Genomic DNA, 19,535 nt, shown 5'->3' with positions numbered 1-19,535 from the left:
AGTGTGACGCCCGTGAGGTGGCTGTGTCGGAGCGCGGCAGGCTGTGAGACCGACCGGATCCCTATCTGTACCGTCCCCCGTCATCTCCGCCATGCTTTTCCAGTCAGTTGTTAACAGAGCCCACCTGGGACTGAGCAGGAAAGGTAAATTAATGTCTCGCAGGATCATTTCCCCAGTCCCCCTCCACCCCCCACAAAACCCCTGGGTAATGGCTGAGCCGCTCGCTCTATAGAATAAGTGTGTAGGTTACTAAGTGTATACGGGCCGTCTGGGGGGAGCACCACTAGGGCCAGTCGGTACAGGCCGGCCCTGTCTCTTCACAGCGAGTAAATTTATACAGGTTCAGTGGTGTGTTGGGGGATGGTAAAGGTGGCGGGGAAATGCATTGTTGAGTGTGTTGCAATGCGAGGGGGTTGGGGAAGCTTGTAGTTCAATGTGAGTGAACCTTTCATAAATACAGCTTTATAAATCTTGCATGAATTTAAATAATGGCTTTACCTATAGGTTTTTGAGCTTCTCTATGTATTTGTATTCAATCGTATAGTTTTTGTGATGCCCCAGACAGCAGCCAGGTATGTGGGTAACACTTGGCTTGTACACCCTGCTTCTAAAGTCTTAGAAAAAATATCAACAAAATCTATATCTGTTTTATATTTCCAGTAATTATTGGCCCTTGTATCTCATGGCACGCTTAAATTTCACTCTGAGAATGTGTTGCATTCATATAGTATCCATAGGTGCTCTGTTGATGGCAGATATGCAATTCTTGCAAACTGATCAATAAAATAAGCCTGTAACAATGGCAAGTACTGTAGAGACATTGATTTAATGGTAGATCAGGCCCGTTTGGCCCGTCTAGTCTGCCCTTTATCCCTGCTGTAAACACTCAGACCTCGGCCACTGTATCGGCCTCCACCCCCTCAGTAAACAGTTTGGAGTTACTTTTGTATTGTTTAACTTTAGTTTGCAGAGATCCATGGCTAGTTGGTTTGGGAACTGGGACTTGCAACCCTAATCATGCAGAGAGGTTCATTCAAACACTGCGGACTCCGTCACTGTTGGTTAATATTTAAAGCAGACCCGGTTTGTTTTTCCGAATCCTCCGTTTTACAGTTTTAAATGCTATTTGCCTCTTGAGCGGACAGCTACCAGTGAGCTCTTATTGTAGTGTAACCTAAAACTGAACAGCCATTGCTGTTTATTAGCTTGGTGAAGCCTAAATAGTGCTACACTTTGCTTGATATGACCGTTAGCAGAACTGGTGTTGGGTACACGAGGGAAACCTTGGGGTTTGTCTCCTAGGTGATTCTATATATTGTACATCCATGGCCTGCATAGATCTGATCTCAAATATGTATTCTTATCAACACCTAACTCTGTCTTATGTTAATGTCTGCATTAATATACAAAACATCCTTTTCTTGTCACAATGCAGGGACTTCACCTGGTCATCCCCTCCAGTCTCTTCTGCAGGGTTACCGCTGTCTCAGACGGGATGAGCATATTTCATATGGAGAGCTGGGCATGCAAGTGCCACCCTTCGGGTGTTCTTTCAACACAGGTAAAGCCTTATTTGCTTTGCCCGCTGATGATAATCCATGTGCAGCACCCTTTGTGATACTTGCATTGCATTTTCTTACATTTTTTTCATTCATAAAAACATTAGTTTATTAGCACTTTATAACGTGTTTAAATTTGTCGGCTTAAGTAAAGACCCAGATTGTCGATGCTAAAGTATCTGGTTATCTGGAGAGTAAAGCTTTTCCAAGCAAACGGTTCAATACGCCTGCAGTTTGATTAGTCCTATACGCGCTTATTACAGCTCCATGCTTATGTGATCACGCAGGGTACGCTGCAGTCATTATCCTACTGCATTGGTTTATAAAACAATGTATATGGTGTATAAAACACCTGGAATGATTTCCATTTCTTCTTCAGTTGCAGATGCACCACATATCCTTGCTGTGGCCAATGAAGAAGGCATTGTTAGGTTGTATGACACAGAATGCCGAAACACAGAGAAACAAATTGTGAAAGGTAAAGCTTATTACAGTAACGTCTATTTTGTGATATCTTTACCACGCTGTTGAAAGTCCTGATACGTTAAGTTAGCAGAATGGTGAAATGCGACTTGCCCATCTCCTCCTAATTTCTGACTCCAAATATTAGATGAGTGATGCCTAAAATGGTATAAAAATTACAAAGTCATTATGAAACGTAGCTGAACATTTTATCAATTGCGATCGCGTAGTTGAAACATACTTTTCACTTCTTGATCATGTCGCTTTCACCCATTTGTATTTTTAAAGTTGTAAAACTCTTCATACTTCATCTGTTTTTAGAATGGGTGGCTCACACTAATGCCGTTTTTGACATTGCCTGGGTGCCTGGAGAACACAAGCTGGTAAGTTGCACATGACCGCTTAAACTGATGTAGTAAGTCTTGCCGTGTTGGTGTCCTAAACTACAAATATTGGAGTTCTGGAGAAACTTGGCAACCTGATGTTTCTGCTTTGATGGATATAGATATGTCTACAGCTAAAACTAGCTTATTTACATACTTCTAGAGCAAATTCTAAATTTTGTTGATCCTTTCTGTACTGTTAGTCTCCATGTGTGCTTGATAAATGTTTAGTTTGTCATATGGTTTCTATTTTGATGATCAGATTGTCTGTACTGTTAACACTTAAGAGTTAATGTTTTCTTCCCCTCTCCTACTTTAATTAAATGTAATGTCTTTCATTGGTATCTTATTAGGTTACAGCTTCAGGGGACCAGACTGCCAAGCTGTGGGATGTGAAAGCAGGGGAGGCTGTTGGCGTGTGCAAAGGCCACCAATGCAGCCTGAAGTCTGTTGCTTTCTCAAAGTTTGAGACTGGTACGTGTGACATTTTATTTCACCCCAAATTACCTTTTACATTTTGGCAGAGTGAACTTATAATAAGTAATGTCTTCTGTATTTACAGCTGTATTCAGCACTGGGGGGAGAGATGGAAACATCATGGTCTGGGATACCCGATGCAACAAGAAAGGTAATATATGGTTTTGGTTATAGTGTGTAATCTTCTTTATTGTGCATTGTTAAGAATCTGCAGGTTTTTGTCTTTATTCCTTCAAGCTAAATTGTCTATTTTAATTCTAAAAAGTAAACCCACGTAGCACATAATTTAAATAAAGTCCTTTGATTAGAGCTTAGGGAAATAAAATGCAGATATTGCAAAGGAATAATATTTGCTTCTGTGTCCCTAACCAGGAAGCTTCAGTGTTTTTTTTTCTTCTTAATAATGACAAAACTTGCTAACATTACTAACATTATTTTCCAAACATGCTCTATTTGGATTGCCTTTTTATGTTAATTTATTTCTAATTGTATCCAAATATCACCATGCTCATATATGGGATTTGCCGTGTTCATTCTTCACCTTTTCGCCTAGTTGCTTTGCTGCCTTGTCAGAAACCTTAAGCTGCTAACCTTGCTTATTTCAGATGGATTTTACAGACAAGTGAACCAGATCTCCGGTGCTCACAATGCTCTGGAAAAGCAGACTCCATCCAAAATCAAAAAGAAGAAACCTGCTGTCAGAGGACTTGCTCCTTCAGTGGTACTTTTATTTTTATTTTATTTTTTTTAAATAAAAAAAAAGCTTAATCACAGACCAGGATTTAAGGATTTTACAAATGAAAAGTGCGTGATGAATCTAGTCATTAGAGCCCATCATTAAGTAGAAATTTCACTTCTTCATGAAATGCCATCAGACTTTGTGCTAAATGGAAACCTTTGGTAAATATAATTTCTTGCCGTTTACGTTGTTGCTATTTTATTTCAGGACTCGCAGCAGAGTGTGACGGTGGTAATCTTTCAGGATGAGCACACACTTATATCTGCAGGAGCTGTTGATGGGTAAGCTGAAAAGTAATTGCCAGAATAAGGAATTTAATTGTGTGGACCCTCTAGCATCTTATAGGTTATTTTTAGGTTGGGGATGAAGGAAAGCATTTCCAGCACAGATGCTTTACTGTGATTATTGCTGCTCTTAAGACTGTAGATGTCTATTAAACATACTAATCACATATGAGCTCTTAAGCAAACTTTGTGGCCTTTACACAGTGGTAAAAGTTACTGACATATTTGTGTAATTGTGTTTTTCTTAACTTTCTAGATTTGTCAAAATGTGGGACTTAAGGAAAAATTACACTGCATACCGACAAGATCCAATAGCAGTTAAAGTCTTCCCCTATCCTGGAAACAGTACACGTAAACTTGGTATGTGTCATACAGCGGTTTCAGCCCAGTGTTAATTACATTAATACATAGCATTGTGGATTGAAATCAATTAACTTTGCAGCCATGCAGCTTGTTCATGGGATATGGAGCCACGGCTTTCCTAAAAGCAGCTGATTTAATATAGATATGTATATTCGCGATTTCCCCAATCTTTGTTTTCTCCTCCTTCGGCCACTTATATACAAATTTGCTTCTAACATTTCATTAATCTTTAGAAAGAGGCCTCTTGGTGTATAAGCTAGTTTATAAAGACTTCCCGGTTATGCATTTCAGGTTATTCCAGCCTTGTTTTGGACTCCACTGGAACCAACTTGTTTGCAAATTGTACTGATGACAATATCTATATGTTCAACGCAACTGGACTCAGGACTGACCCAGGTGAGACATTGTAATAGTTTTAGTTTCCTGGTAAATAGACATCTTTAGTGATCCACACAGAAATGACGCGTCTCTCAAAGCTGATTCAATTTGTCTTGTTTCTTTTTTAGGAGCTGGGTAAAAAAAAATTATTTGCTCATTAATACCCGATTTAACAGTCTAAAGAATATTTTGCCTGCTATTTAAGCAGGCTTTTCGAAATGCAGATATTTAAGGGGTCACAGCAGGACAGTAGAGGGCGCCCTATCCTGTGCAGTGTAATTGTTGGTCCTGGCAGTGTGCTTGATGTGTACACAAGTGAAGGTGTGCGTTCTGTAGGGATATGTACAAAGGAGCTGAGCTGAAAATTTACGATGCTGCAGAAATTCCTTTACTAGGTAGTGGCAACAAAGTTGTGTTACTGGCTTCAGGGCAGGGTGCTGCCTCGGCACTTCCTGTGTGCGGGTTTAAAGACAGCTTCCATTTAACCTCTGTGCTCTGGGTGGTGTATAGATTAACTTCCGATTTGCCCTTTTATTATATATCTGTTTTTGTTTTTAAACAGCATTACTTCACATTTTAACACCGTTTAGAAGGAAAACTTAATTGGCCCTTGGAAGCTTAGTCATGCCATATACTGTACAAAGCTCTGTTTTCTCAAGAAGAAAAACATGGAAATGTGTCTATTTGCAAGTCTTGAATACTAGAATTATACATCTGCTATATAGAGAATAGAAGTAAAGAAGCATTCTCCGCTAGTCTTAGTAGTGCCCGTAAATCTCTGTCCGAGGATTAAACTAATTAGCAAGGAATGGCATGCAAACAGGTTACTTTTAACTCTACAATTTCCGTATTTTTTGTATCCAACATGGTGAGCAGGTCCGTCATGTTTTAATGTGTTAATGGCCTGATCTTTGTTTTTCCCCCTCTCTCAACACAAGTCTCTGTGTTCAGCGGCCACCAGAACTCCACTTTTTACATCAAGTCCAGCGTGAGTCCGGATGGCCAGTTTCTGCTCAGTGGATCAAGTGACAGCAGTGCCTACATCTGGCAAGTATGTCTATATCGATGACTTATTTGTGCACCCTACCATTCAAAAGTTTGGGGCTACTTAATACAAAATAAAGAAAAATCGAAGACCAAATTTTGTCCATAACAATAACATGAAATGGCAGTTAAGTTACTAAACTACTATATCCCTGACTGTTTGTATGAATCCAGCCTACACTTGGTTGTGCATTTTCCACATCTTGACTTTTTTTTTAGGGGACAAAAGCTTTCTATGTTTTTCTTCTGCAACTTACCAGCTGTTCTTCTGCCCTTTTCCAGGTCTCTGATCCCCAGGCTCCTCCTGTGACTCTGACCGGACACTGTCAAGAAGTTACCTCAGTCACTTGGTGCCAATCAGACTTTACAAATGTTTGTATTATGTATTTTAACATATTTACCTTGAAACATTTAGGTATTTCTCAACATACACAGTATCTTGGCCATTCTACAAAGTCTTAGGAAAGTGGTACACAAGTCACATTAAACTGGCTCCTCATATGAGATGTAATTGAATAACTAGACGTATAAGTGTTGGCTACATTATGTACACAAAGGAACTAAAACAAGTGTTCTACAGCTTGTTATAGTTTTGGAATAACGGAGCTCCCTCCCAAACAAATGCAAGTGTAATGCTGTGTAAGGAAACGGCAGTTATTGTCTTGAATGTTGTGTATTACACATAAAATATACAGAGCTTAACCTCACGACCTGTGCCTCCCCATCCGTATTCTGACCTCCCTTTTAGATTGCAACCTGTTCTGACGATAACACTGTAAGAATATGGAGACTGAACCGGAACAGCGATGATGCTGATAAAGTGGACTGTGTTGGCTGGGCAAGTCAGAAAAGGGAACGTCCTCCAGTGGGTGAGTGGGGTCTCGATGTGAGCAAGTTGTGCTGTTTATCTTTGGGGAGAAGACTCCTGGTACGGCTAATTACAAAACATTAAGCATTTCTTAGGCTTTTGTTGGGCGGGTAAAATACAGCCCTTTGAGGGGAGGGGGGGGCATGGAAAATCAGGATGCTTGTGAGTTACAAACGTGTTTAGGGTTTTTTCTTTTTTATTGCAACATACTTTCAAACTGGTTATTCTGTTTGAACCCTGTCCTCAAGGGTCAATTAGCTGAGAATGTAAGAGTTGTTTTACTATTGCTTAAAAAGAAAACAAAACATTATTTGTAAGTATGTATCTTGGTAAAGAATTTTGTTAGCATTGCTGTGTGTTACGGAACATTTCCTTTACCCATGCATTGTATGTTCGTTTTAATAAGGAATCCCTAAAACTATCTGTGCTACGTGTTAACGATGTTACATTAGCCTTAAGTTGACCTTTTTATGCAATTGCAGCTCAAAGGTCCATAAAAATGATACTGTGGTCCTCAATCCATCTTTTTCCTGAACAGAAAGTTACATTTTTTTTATTTTTTTAAGCTTGTCTCACCCAGCATTCTCTCTTTTTGACAGTGTCCAGGCTCTGTACTCCAGGTAAAAACTCTGTAGTACATAACAGTCCTCTGATGTCCTCCCCGACACCGGCTACATGCGCTCCAAGTCATACTGGAGATCTCCCAATGCCCTCCAGCACTCCGTCATCCACTGTGCTGATTCCTAAGCTGCACACTCCCAAAAGGCAAAAGCTTCAACGCTCCACCTCGTCTCCCAAGCAGCTGTCAACTTCAAAAATTTCCATCAAGGACTGGGTGACTCGCACCCCTGTTCCAGAAACAAAGACTCCATCTCCACGAAAAGCATTCACGCCTGTTGAGCAGTACTCAGTGACTCCAAGCTCGAGACCCTCGGGGCCGTCTGAAAAGAGGGTCAAGAGGAGACTGGAGACCAGCAATGGGGACGAAGAGCATGGTTGCTTCAGCCTCTGCAGTTGTGTGACTGAGCTAGAACCTGGCTTAAAGAAGGCAAAACTAGACTTGTGTTCTCTTCAGGGGGCGGATGAAAGCGATATTGGATGTGTAAGCCTTGGAGACCTGCGTAAATGTGACCACAAATCCACTTCAGAGTCCAAGAGCATTCCCCACGCAGAGCCCATGGAGCAGCCCTCCTTGCAGAGCGTGCCTGCCGACTTGAAGTTCAGGCTGCTAGACAAGGAGAACAGCTCGCCCGAAAAGAACTGGCTTTCTGTACTGGGACACAAACTAAAGACCGACAAGCTCAGTCCACAAGGCAAACTCAGCAGCAGTCCGTCCACTCGAGGCGGCAGCGCCAAGAAGCACCATGTCAGGAGTATTACAAACTCTCCTGTGTCTGTGAGTATATTACGGAGACAGGCATATTTTCTATAAGCAGTATTTTAGGGTGAAAATGTAACAAGCAGGTTAAATAAGATTACTTATGTCATAGATTTTGATAGAGGGACCAACAGGTTAATAAACTCTTCCACTCTCTGTGAGATATGGTCTGGTATAAACTCATTGTATAACACCGTGGGGGGGGGGGGGGAGATGTGTTGCCAATCTATGATGGAAGAAGCAGTCATCTACAAACGGCAGATAAAGCACTGGCGTTTTCATTCATTGTTTCTTGCATGTGTGTTTGGTAAATATTAGAGGAAAGGTCTTGCCAGCCATTTGGTTGGGTTTCTGTTCTCATTAGCTTCAGGTCTTAGTCTTTCAATTAAAAAAAGTGATGGGTGCTTCATGGAAACCGGCACAGAACTGAGTAAATAATTGCAACAACCAATTTACACTTTTAATAAATAAAACTTTAGTAGCGGTTCTTTGGAAAGCGATATATATCTTCTAAAAGCTTCCTCAGAAGGCGCTACAAAGACCCTGTGAAAGATCTCTAGCCAAAATGTTAATTTGAGAGAAAATGGAGGCAGGAGTAGTTTTAAACACATTTCAATGTATTTTAGTAGTAGTAGTAGTAGTAGTAGTAATAATAAACATTAGCATGAAGGGGTTAACTGCAGTACTATAGAAAGTGGTGAAGCACTGAAGAAAAGTATGTCCTTTACCCCCAATAAGCATTTAACTGCGGACTAGCGGGTAATATATGGAGAGAAAAAAGTTTGTTCCTAGATCCAAACCAAATGTGTCCCCCCACCCCAAACCAAATGTGTCCCTCCCACTGTAACTGTTCAGAATACTAATGGCTTCTCCTCGCAGTCGCAGGTGTCGACTACTCCTGTCTCGATGCGCAAGATCTGCACATACTTCATAAAAAGCCCGGGGGGTAAAAGCGAAGAGGAGTGAATGCGTCCGGAGTCCACTTTGGGAACGCCTGTCAGGCCGCGTGTTGCCTCTGTTATCACAGCGAAGATCTTTGTTTTAAAAGAAGAACGTCATGTTAACAAACTGGATTTGTTGGCTTCAATCTGACTATTACATCATCACGGATCGCTATGTAGCGAATGACATCCTTCACTGCTCCGTTAAACAGTTCCGGCTTCTTGTGGGTCACATTCCTTGCTGGAAGGCCCGGCATATAAATCGAGTTCGCTCTTTTCCTTACATTTTATTTACTGCGAGCATTGGATTCTTTCATTTGAATTTATTTTTTTTAAATAACTGCAATACAAAGACCTACAATTTTATAGTTGGACCCCTAGCACTTTTATGAACGGATACCCTAGCTGGTAACCTGTAGTTTAACCCTTTGCTGACACACACCAGGTACACTTCAGTCTTCCAGCTCCTCGGCTAGATGGTGTATACGGATGAGTTATGCTCCGCGGCAGCTGGTATACTGGATGTGTGTTTTTGTCGCAATCATTTAATGATCGTAGAATTGTAGTAACACTCGCATGTTCTAGAATTTGTATCGCTTGACTCATTGATGATGATGAAACGCTGCCTGTAAGTTTTAATAATCATTTAGGTTAGCTGCTCTTTGCTATGTTTTATTGTTTTTAATGTTTAAGGGTTATGTTTTAAGAATATGTACATCAAAATGAAACTGTATATTTTTGTAAATACAGATATATTATACAAGTAGCCTGTCTCTTCTATTAATGTCTTGGGTGTTTGGTCCACATCACACACATGATCACCAACAAAACAGAAGAAATGCCATCGACCAAAATGAGGGTTAAAACAAGGAATGATCACGTGGTTCCTGGGTAATGTAAGTTAGGACGGCTGCTCCCATGGTATGTTTTTAAATACTGCTAATTCTAATCTGTAAGCACCGTTAGGAATGTTTTGCAAAGTATATTTTGGGAAAGACTGATTCAAAATAAGAGATCTGTATTTTTGGGATGGGCTGGAAGTAGTTTGTATTCTGTTCTGATATAACCTGCTTGCTTGGCTGCCCTTAAGCGAGTTCTTTGCATCTCCCGTTTCTCTACCAACCGTGTTCACAAATCGGTTTCATAAATAACTTTGTATGCTGGCAGAAGTCTTCTATTCCAGTTGGTTAGTTTAGTGGAATGCTGTTTCTATTTATGACTTCACAATGCTCATTTCATAATTAGCAGAGTGTTTTCTAGCACTAGCTATGTTATCTAATATCCATAATCCAGTGTAATTATTTTAGGATATACATATATTTAAAGGTCTACTCCAGCCCTGTTCCTTATAAATACTTATTGGGACTATTTTTGGACTCTAGTGCATGTAAGTCTGTCCAGGCATTATTTAGTTGCTGCCATCAGAAAAGGAGACTTCTGAGATCCCAAAAGAATGAAGCATTCAGATGAACTCTTGCTTGTGCTCCCATCCTAGCGGGTTTCCATCCTGCAGGTCGAATGCTTCCTACTTACACTTTATGCTTTCACCAAATGCATCAGGTGAAGGAGTTAAATGAGTCCAAAGTCTAATATTTACATATTTTGTTTTTAAACTGAAATACCGTACCTCGGCTGATCAGTATTTAGTAAAATCATTTGGAGGCCGTGCAAGAAGAGCAAGAACAAACACGCGTTACAAATATAATTTGTGTTAAACTGTCCCTTTTAATCAGGTTCACAAAGGCCTGTTTGATTGCTGGCTAGGAACTGGTTAAAACACATTTTACGAAGCCAGGGAGGTTAAACATTTTCATGCCCTTGGGTGACTTTAACCCATAAACGGTTAATTAGCATACATAGGCTCTGGCAGTCGTAAGCTCGCTGTTCCCAACCGGTTTTCCGGTGCTGCGGTGGCAGAAAGGACCGTATTATCTGCAAGGGGAATGCATAGCGTTGGTGTGGAAGGGATCGGGACTTTACTGATGAGGAATAAAACGTTTATCACGGCCCTAGCTTTTCCCATCTGCTGTAGGTTGTTTTTGGGTTGGAAGAACTTGCTGTTCAAGAATTAAATGGGGGGGGGGGGGGGGGGGGAGTGCAATTTTATAACAGAGTGATGTTCTCAGCTGCAGAAAATCTTTAATTTGTTCTAATTTCCGTGTTTTGTGTTTGATTTTTTTTTTATTTAATGGCTACATTGTAGGGTGATGTCCCATTTGGCTGTGAAACCGTTAGCCACGGGCAGTGTGGGCTATAGCCATCTACCAAGCTCCGGCTCTTCACCTCAGCGGTCCGGGCCCTGAAGGCTTGTTCTAATGACAGAAGCTCAGCCTGTTTATAAGACGAGGTTGACTTCTCTTTTGGTTTCCGCTTCTTTCCTGGTAGAGTTCCACGAATGCAAACGATATTGCCATCAAACTGGTATCCTGTTCTGTTACCAACAATAAGATTTATTCTGCTCTCTTCTGCGGTTTCGTTCTCGTGACCTGCCAGAAACACGTTCCCGTTCCAGTATTCACGTTGGCGCTCCATGACACGGTGTATTCCTCTTCTGCTTATTGCCGGGGGATTTGTCATTTGCACTCACTGCATCTTATGGATCTGACGCTATGCCGGATTTATTGTGTGGTATTTCCAGGTCTGCATGTATTCTGGAATTCCCTGATTACTGTCTCTGTATAGACGGAGCTTTGCGTTACTAGAATACAAGATCGTTACAATGAATCGCTGGTTGTGTGACGCAAGCTCTTGTCCCTGGCAGACAGCGCCGGCAGCCTCTGATCTAATTGCACGATCTATGGATGTGTGAAATGGAGCAGCTACGCGATAACCCCCATGAACCATTGAGGGCTTGTGACAGACAAGTAATGCTCCATTACAGATTATAGCATCTATAGGTTCTGCTACCTATGCATCATTAAAGCTGGAGTGGAAGCGGTTAACCGGCTCACGGCCTGCAGTTTATTTTCACTCTGCCATTTAACGAAGTGTGGGTGGGAGATAATTGTTGATCATGATGTGATTCTACCCACGGTGTCATTTACTTGTCTGGTAACGGATATGTGTTTATAGAGCCGCACATTCGAGGCCTCTGTTAGGGAATGGAATATGGATGCCACGGGGTAGTCATGGCTGCAGAGAACCCCTGTTTGATACAATAACATGCAACTTAACCTGCCTGAGACAGAAAAAAAAAAAGTGTATTTACGTGATTGGCTCCTGGGGGCCACATTGCCAATCCTCTTATCACATATGGGTTTGTCACTGAAAGGGTTAAACATGCACGTCATCCTGGGTCCACTTTGCCGACCGCTTCCATAGACTATAGTATTTTATTTCTGCCACTTACATGTTTCCTGCCTGAAAGATCACATGATACATTATAGCTGGTCGTATTTATACGTGCGATCGGATATATGTGCAGTCGTTGAAAGTCTTTTCTTATCGTTTCAACTATTGAAAGGACTGTGAAACTCGAATGGTGAAAATCATTTAATTTGGAAAATTCTATTTACTTTTTTTTCTCCAATGATCCATTCCTTTAAAGCAGCCCGTTCTATTTGTCTACAGGTTAAAACGTGCAGCTATGGTTTAAACATTTGGCCGGAGGGGTTGGGTAAGACCTTGTGCAACAGTCAAAATGTTCCCCACCAATAAGGGTTAATAAGGTACTTGCTATGTACTATAGTATTTATCCTATAGATCTCCATGCATGGAAATGGAGCTTGGCACGGCTCTAGTTTATATGAACGGAATCCTGCTGTAGCTTCTGTAGCTGTGACTATACCAGGCGTGTTCGAGGAGCGGCATACATGACGTCTTCTGTAGGTTATTCCATGATACATATGAAGAGGGGTGGCAATGTGCCATGGAAAGCCCGCCACCATCCCTTTTTAACATGCACACCGGCTGATTCAGGCTCCGGCCGTGCAAAACTGCCGGCATACCCAATAAAACCCAGATTTGCTAGGGTTGTCGTGGAATAAGCCCAGCTGACACGTCTATCTTGGCAAATCTGAGACAGTTGGCAGCTATGAAGAAAACTTTTATCCTATTGCGCAGAACATTTGTTTCTGTGAATTCTTGGCACAACCGTTAGGTGTTGCAAGAGATATAATAGATAACGCTGCTGTGGCCGGTGCCAAACGGTTATTATTCAGAATCTGCGGCGCACAATTACAGGGAAGAATGCCGTACTCAATCAAGGCGGTGGTAGAGCCGCCAAGCGGAGGGGGTAGGGGTCATTACAGGGGAGGGCATTTAGACACGCATCTGGGTTTTTTCAATGCAGTGCATTAATCAACAAAGCGATAATAATTACACAAAATAAAGCAAAAACTTGCTGTTCTGAAGGTCTTCCTGCCCAACCGTAATCTCTCCCGACTAATAACTTCCTGCTTGTTGTTGATTGGTTCAGACAGGCTTCGTAGGGGTGAAGCGAGGGGAAGGAAAGAGAACTTCAGGACAGGAAACTTATACTAGATCTCCCACAGATCTCAGCTTCCCGGGGGCTGATCTTTCCAACTAATATCTCAAAAATGAGTTGAGCAACAAGCACAAGCTGTACACAAGTTTAATAAACAAATGCTATTTACGCCAAGAGCTGCGAAGGTGACGGTTCCGCTTTAAAAAAGGTTAGGAGCGGCACTTTCTAAAGCACAGTTGGAATGTGCAGAACAGAATGTGACGGGGATACTCTGAAGGCCAGCTGTTACTATTTGTAAAATGCTTCATTCAAGCCTTTTATTCCACGTCTGACGGAGATCTATGTAAACATCGTTATCTCGGTTGTGTCCTTCTACCCAGACAAAGGGAGAAGCAATTTTTATCCTGGGTTTAACATGTAGATGGGAGATTAATTTAATCCGGCAACTAGTTCTTGACAGGTCAGCGGTGCGCTAATTTAGTTTTACACATCACAGATGCCCAAGGCGGAAAAACATATCATGTATGTTCCTCCAAAATATCTCTGTAGATGACATCAAACCGTCATGGTAAATAGCGTAACGCCTTATCATTTCTGCTTCTATCCAGGCACACAAGACAAATATCCAACGCACACGATGTCAGCGCTAGAAATGGATAGGATTTTATAGTGTTTGGAAAAAAAATAACAATTAAAAAAAATTACATATCATAATAAATATAGTCCGGATTTAATAAAAAAAACAATTTTCAATACAGAATTTATTCAACTTATGTATATTTTATTTGTAGTTGACCTGACGCGTTTGGCCCAATGGCTTCCTCAGAGGTAATACACAAAAAGAAGAGTCATAGTTTAAGGGGTTTGTGGAATCTATGAATGGGGGAAGAATCCACAGAAAGTAATGAATAGTCTGAGATCGCTTGGTCTTTTGGTTGAGTATTTTAGTGTAAGAACACTTATAGTATCCGACCTGGAGCTTCCTAACACTGTTATGTGTGTTAGTTTAATAAATATATCCGTACAAAACTAATCCTTTTTTTTTTATTCCACATATACAAAAAGAGGGGGGTTTTTTATTACTTCTGTCACTTAAAGAGAACCTGCATAACTAAGTAATACTTTAAGGGATATTCCAGCCATCATAGGCTGAACACATCTTCTTGATAAAGGGCATCCCCGCTATACCCTCAGGCATGCCCATGAGCTCCGTTGGCTAAAATAATTATGTGTTTCCTGGCCGCACTGAGACGAGCCTTAGCGTATCCCCTTGTTTCATGCTTTTTCATTATCAGAGGTTTACTAGAATCAGCCCTTTGTTACTGGGCATTAATAACCTATACGCGCCTCCTGTTCTGCTCCTGCCTCGCCGAAGGTCTTTTCCTTGCACCGCGCAACCCTGCGATGGGACATCACTTCATATCTTGACACCCATCGTTTAAGGACATGGAAGGGAAGACACACAAAGAAGGGTAGACACCAATCTCAGAAGTGTACATGGACTGGTTATCTCGGATCTCTCCAAAAGGCCCTTTGGGCAGAGGAGCACAAGGGATCACTTACCCCCCCCCCCCCCATGTGTTGCTACTCTTGGTACAGGGACAGCTCTCCACTAGACCTACTACCATACCCCATGGTTTCCCTACCATATCTAAATTCCAACTTACAGCAATTGTATACTTCAGCAATGTATTAAATCATGCTGGAAACTTTATCGGTGTGTCCCTGAGGCTCTGGGGTATCTGGGGATATCATTTTATCTTTGGATGGGGTACTTGGCTTCACCCCCGGTCCATACTCTCTGTCCTTGTCATCATGCACAGGTAACCCAACTCCATCCCACCCCATATAGAACAGAAAGGTAAATGTTTTTGGTGACATTCACATTAAGAAAGTCCACATCTTCATCTAACCTAATACAGCCATAATATTATATTTAAAGTCCAGCAAGTGGGAGCCAGGGACAGTCTGTCTCATGCGGCACTGAAATAATAGACATGCCGAGCCAATGCATCCTCTCCAAATTACTATTATCAGTGCCATCAGGAATGAATTCTAGAATGTACTGGAAAGCACTGGTTTACTCGCTGGCATCCTTAACAGGCCAATAAAACCATATTGAGATGTTACTGGCCTAGGACAACGTGAAGGTCTATATGACTTAAATACAAAAATTTGACAATACTGAAAGTCAGGCAAAAAAGGTTATACATCAACCAATTTATCTGTGATTAAAAAAAATCAAGAGGTTCACCTCAAAGTAAGAAATAAATGGTTCAATGGAAAAGTCAATGTACTGATAGATTAAGGAACTTGAGGTCCTGGAGCATTTATCCTAAAGTTGCAACTCGTTTCTTGCACCCAGTTATTTTTCCACAGCAACACAAATAAAACATAATTTTAAAGAAAATGTGGATTCCTCTTCATGATGACACAGTGTGGGAAGAGGTATGTATGTTTGTGAGCATTAATTTGTATGTGAGCATGAATGTGAATGTCTACATATATGTGCATGAATGTGAATGTCTACATATATGTGCATTGATAAGTGCATGTGAGCATGAGTGTCTATGAATAATTGTATGTGAGTATGGATGTGTATGTATAAGTGTGCGTTAACATGAATTTGTATGTGTAAGTGTTTGTATGTTAGCATAGATGTGTGTGTGTGAGCATAGATGCGTATGTGTTTGTGTGTGAGCATGTGTGCGTAAGTGATGTGAGATGGCGTGTGTGTTAGCATGATTGTGTAAGTATTTGTGTGAGTATGAATAAGTGTAAGCATGTGTAAATTCATGTGTGTTTATGTATGTGTGCCAGAGTGTATGTTACAAGGAGCAAAGAAGGCACAGACAAGCTGTTTGGGGGCAATGATGGCACAGACTAGCTGTGGGGGGTTAGGATGGCACTGATAAGCTGATGTATGATGCGTGTGCCCCTAGTTAACTGGGCCCTGACAGATAGTTATTTTCCAGACACTATGTGGAGATATCATTGTCTTCAATGCTGCACAAATCCCAGGAGCCAAGCGGCTGTGTCTACTGTCATTTTATTACCAGAACCGTGCCTACAGAATAGTAGCAAAGATAGACCAAGAGATAAATAGGTTTTGCACTGTCGCCCATTTTTTTGTCAACCTAAGGTACCTATGCAAAAAAAAAAAAACCAACTCCAATGTAAAGTAATTAATTTGCATATTGTGCCAAATAGTGGACAGATCCATCCAATTTATCATTTTTTCTTTTAATTTATGAGATGCCTCCTATATTCAATCTTGGGAACTTCTCTGGGTCATGTTCTTCTTTCTCTAGGTGAGGGGAGTGGCTTTTAGCCATGCCCCCTCCCCAGCCCCTTTCCCTTCTACTCGAGACTGGGGCTAGCCCCTCCTACACAGTGATATAACCCCCTCCCCCAAACAACACCACTCCCCTAGAAGAGGGAGAGCTCCGGGTAGCCTGCCCTGGGAAGTTCACAAGTTGTCACGCTGACATCATAAAGTAACTTGTCACGCTGACATCATAAAGTAACATTCATCTCCCACTTTCTGCAATCAGCCTAACCACAAGTGGCACAGCTCTCCGCGTAGTTAACCTTTATCATATGTAATATATAGATTTGCTCCTTATCAATATTTGTCTTTAAATGTCAGTCCTTGGAATGTGTAACACTTTAACTAATAAAGCATTACACACGGTGTGCGCATGATGGAACTGTATTTATGAAATAATAGTCTTATTGTCTTCCAAGAAATATAGGTTTTAACAGACGTGAGGAGTAAATCATGATCCATACATGCCAGACGAAGAAGAGAAGAGGAAAATAGGTTTTAAATATGATTTCATTATGATATGATTATGATGAGTCCCTATATTCAAGTATTATTCAGTGTTGCAGTTCATTTACATGTGAGAGGCGCATTCTTTGCGTTAGGAGTGGAGCCAAAACTTTTCTTATGCTGCGAGTTAACAAAATTAATTTATTAAAACCTTTTAGAGAGTTTTAGAGATCTAGCTCGTGGAAGCAGAGGCCAGTGGCAGCCTGTGGCAAACATGGTGCCAGTTAAGCACCACTAGAGCTGCAGGTTTGGAGATGCTCTGACCCGGTCATCTCGCCATCACAATTTGGGCCTTGTCAAAGTTGCTCAGATCCTTACGCTTGCTCGTTTTTCCTGCTTCTAACACATCAGATTTAAGGATGAAATGTTCACTCGCTGCCTAATATATCCCCCCCACTGACAGACGCCATGATAACAAGATTATCAGTGTCATTCACTTTACCTGTCAGTGCTCAGAATGTTATGGCTGATCGGTATATTATATATATATATATATATATATATATATATAAATGATAATCTGTAACACAGTTGCATGGGTTTATTTAGTGAATAGAACTTGGTAAAAATGACACATCTGCTTTATCTGTTTCTGCTAATCTAACCTGCAGGGTCACCTTTAGACGTGAAAAACCGGCTTCCACCGTGGGCCCGGCACTGAGGATGACCCTACAGCGCCTCTACTGTCTCCCTCAGTTTCTGAGCATACCTGGGAACTCTCCGGGTTAGACACCCCAATCCTCTGGGTCGTGGGCTCTTGACGCGCCTGCCCATTTCCCCTTTAAATGAGGGTGTTTCCTGGGATATCAGCGGGAACACTTCCTTACATCAGCGCCTGGCGTAAATGGAATGCCCGCCGACATCACCGGTACCGCCCTATGACATCAGTGGGCAGTCATGGCCGCGTCCCGCAAGGGTAGGCTCCAGGTAGCCGGAGCTCAGAAGTTCCCAGGTATGGAGAGCAGGACTTGCTTGCCCATTCTTGCCCTCAGACCCACAAACCCCGAGGGCGACCCATATTATTCTGCAGCACTTTTATTACTTTGCTACATATCTGTCATTTTCTTCTTCTTCGACTGATTAAGGTCTGAATCTTTACAGTAGGTAAAACAGGCAGACTAGAAGGCCGAAGGGGTCTGATCTGCCGTCACATTCTATGTTTCTGAGAAACGCTTTCAGTACTCATGGAAGGTTACATGACACGTGAGCGGCATCCCCGGGCAGGCCATGCTTTATCAAAGTCTTCATTGTCGATCTCCGTAGTGAATGGGGGAGCAGCTGCCACAAACACAGCTGCTTCCACCAGCAACGTCTCCCAACCATCTCCCGATCTCCCGTTTACCTTCCCCGGCTCGCTTTCCCTCTTGGTGTTTTTCTCGCTCGTTGTTGTCTTCCCTTTCCCTTTTTTTTGTCATTATGCAAAGCTATCCAAGACTCAGCGAGCAAATCACACAACTCCTTGCTCCCTGCAGAATATCTCAGACATCATTACGACGTCACGTTCTGCCCTTCCTCTGAACACAATGGGGGTAAACTCCAAAGGTAGCCTGGAACAGGATCACAGAAGAAAAAATGGACCGGTAATCATAAAACGGGTTGTGCCAAAGGATGTTGTCCTTTCTATAACGTGGCAAAGACTGAATATGACCCTAAACATGCAGAAGGATAATCTCCTGCACAGCAGCAAATGAAGGGGGGGGGGGGGGGAATGCATATGGGCGGGGGTATGGAATACCCCTATGCGCTTACAAGGGAGACACCATGTTAATTTGAAGGGAGCCTCTCAGCTATCGTTTGCATTGAAGTACATATGGTGACGATATTTTGTGCTACTTTCCTTTTTAAAAATAATGTATTTCTCATCAAAATGAAAAAATGTGTTCTAGAAGGTGCTGAGACCATTAAGGAGCTGCCAGCCTTTATTTCTAGAAAATAAATATATATATATATGGCTGGGTGAACAGCAACTCCCAAGACGCTCATTTGCAGGCTGTCCGATGTCACGTGTTCTGGAATGTGAAATCCGTTTTAATCCTAAATGCCTAATCCAACACTCCTGAGCCAAACGGCAAAGCGAAGCATTGCCACCCACTACGGGGTCCGGTCATTTCAGAACAGAATTTAATGTAACATCTAATAATTCAATGAATTTGGACCGATGGAAATTGCGAGGCAATGTTTTTATTGCATCACAAAGCGCTGTTTGAAGTGCTCGTATAAAATGAGGTCACTGTAGCTCATTGTAAACCTTTTACTGACGTGATATACGGCGTTTTATTAAACGCCGCGGATACAGAAGCGCAAGGAGTTACTGAACCACGCCTGGGCCTGGGAGTACACTCCATAAAACTAACGACGGAGAAGAAGCTTAATAATGTCTTTTATGCTGTATTTAATA

General features: G+C 41.7%; 1 protein-coding gene across 1 annotated transcript; it reads left to right on the top strand.

Annotated features, from left to right (window-relative positions):
* Positions 1-1,455: 1,455 nt before the first annotated feature.
* LOC149271823 (denticleless protein homolog B-like) lies at positions 1,456-7,989 on the top strand. Its single transcript, XM_089507118.1, has 13 exons — positions 1,456-1,561; positions 1,939-2,037; positions 2,343-2,404; positions 2,758-2,878; positions 2,967-3,032; positions 3,487-3,602; positions 3,828-3,901; positions 4,161-4,264; positions 4,559-4,663; positions 5,584-5,696; positions 5,972-6,061; positions 6,438-6,558; positions 7,157-7,989. Exons 1-13 carry the CDS (start codon positions 1,525-1,527, stop codon positions 7,987-7,989), a joined length of 1,941 nt encoding a protein of 646 aa, XP_089363244.1. The 5' UTR covers positions 1,456-1,524.
* Positions 7,990-19,535: the final 11,546 nt, after the last annotated feature.

Source organism: Sceloporus occidentalis, unplaced genomic scaffold (genome assembly GCF_023333645.1).
Source record: "Sceloporus occidentalis isolate IW3139 unplaced genomic scaffold, rSceOcc1.0.p SCAF_459, whole genome shotgun sequence".
Taxonomy (NCBI): domain Eukaryota; kingdom Metazoa; phylum Chordata; class Lepidosauria; order Squamata; family Phrynosomatidae; genus Sceloporus; species Sceloporus occidentalis.
This window is presented reverse-complemented; position numbering and strand designations above follow the sequence as displayed.

What these genes read in the sequence shown, in the direction of transcription:
- LOC149271823 (XM_089507118.1), top strand. Translation starts at nt 1,525, where the DNA reads ATGCAAGTGCCACCCTTCGGGTGTTCTTTCAACACAG. An exon ending in CGGGTGTTCTTTCAACACAG is followed by an intron (nt 1,562 to 1,938) that starts GTAAAGCCTTAT and finishes TTTCTTCTTCAG; the next exon opens with TTGCAGATGCACCACATATC. An exon ending in TCTGCAGGAGCTGTTGATGG is followed by an intron (nt 3,902 to 4,160) that starts GTAAGCTGAAAA and finishes TTAACTTTCTAG; the next exon opens with ATTTGTCAAAATGTGGGACT.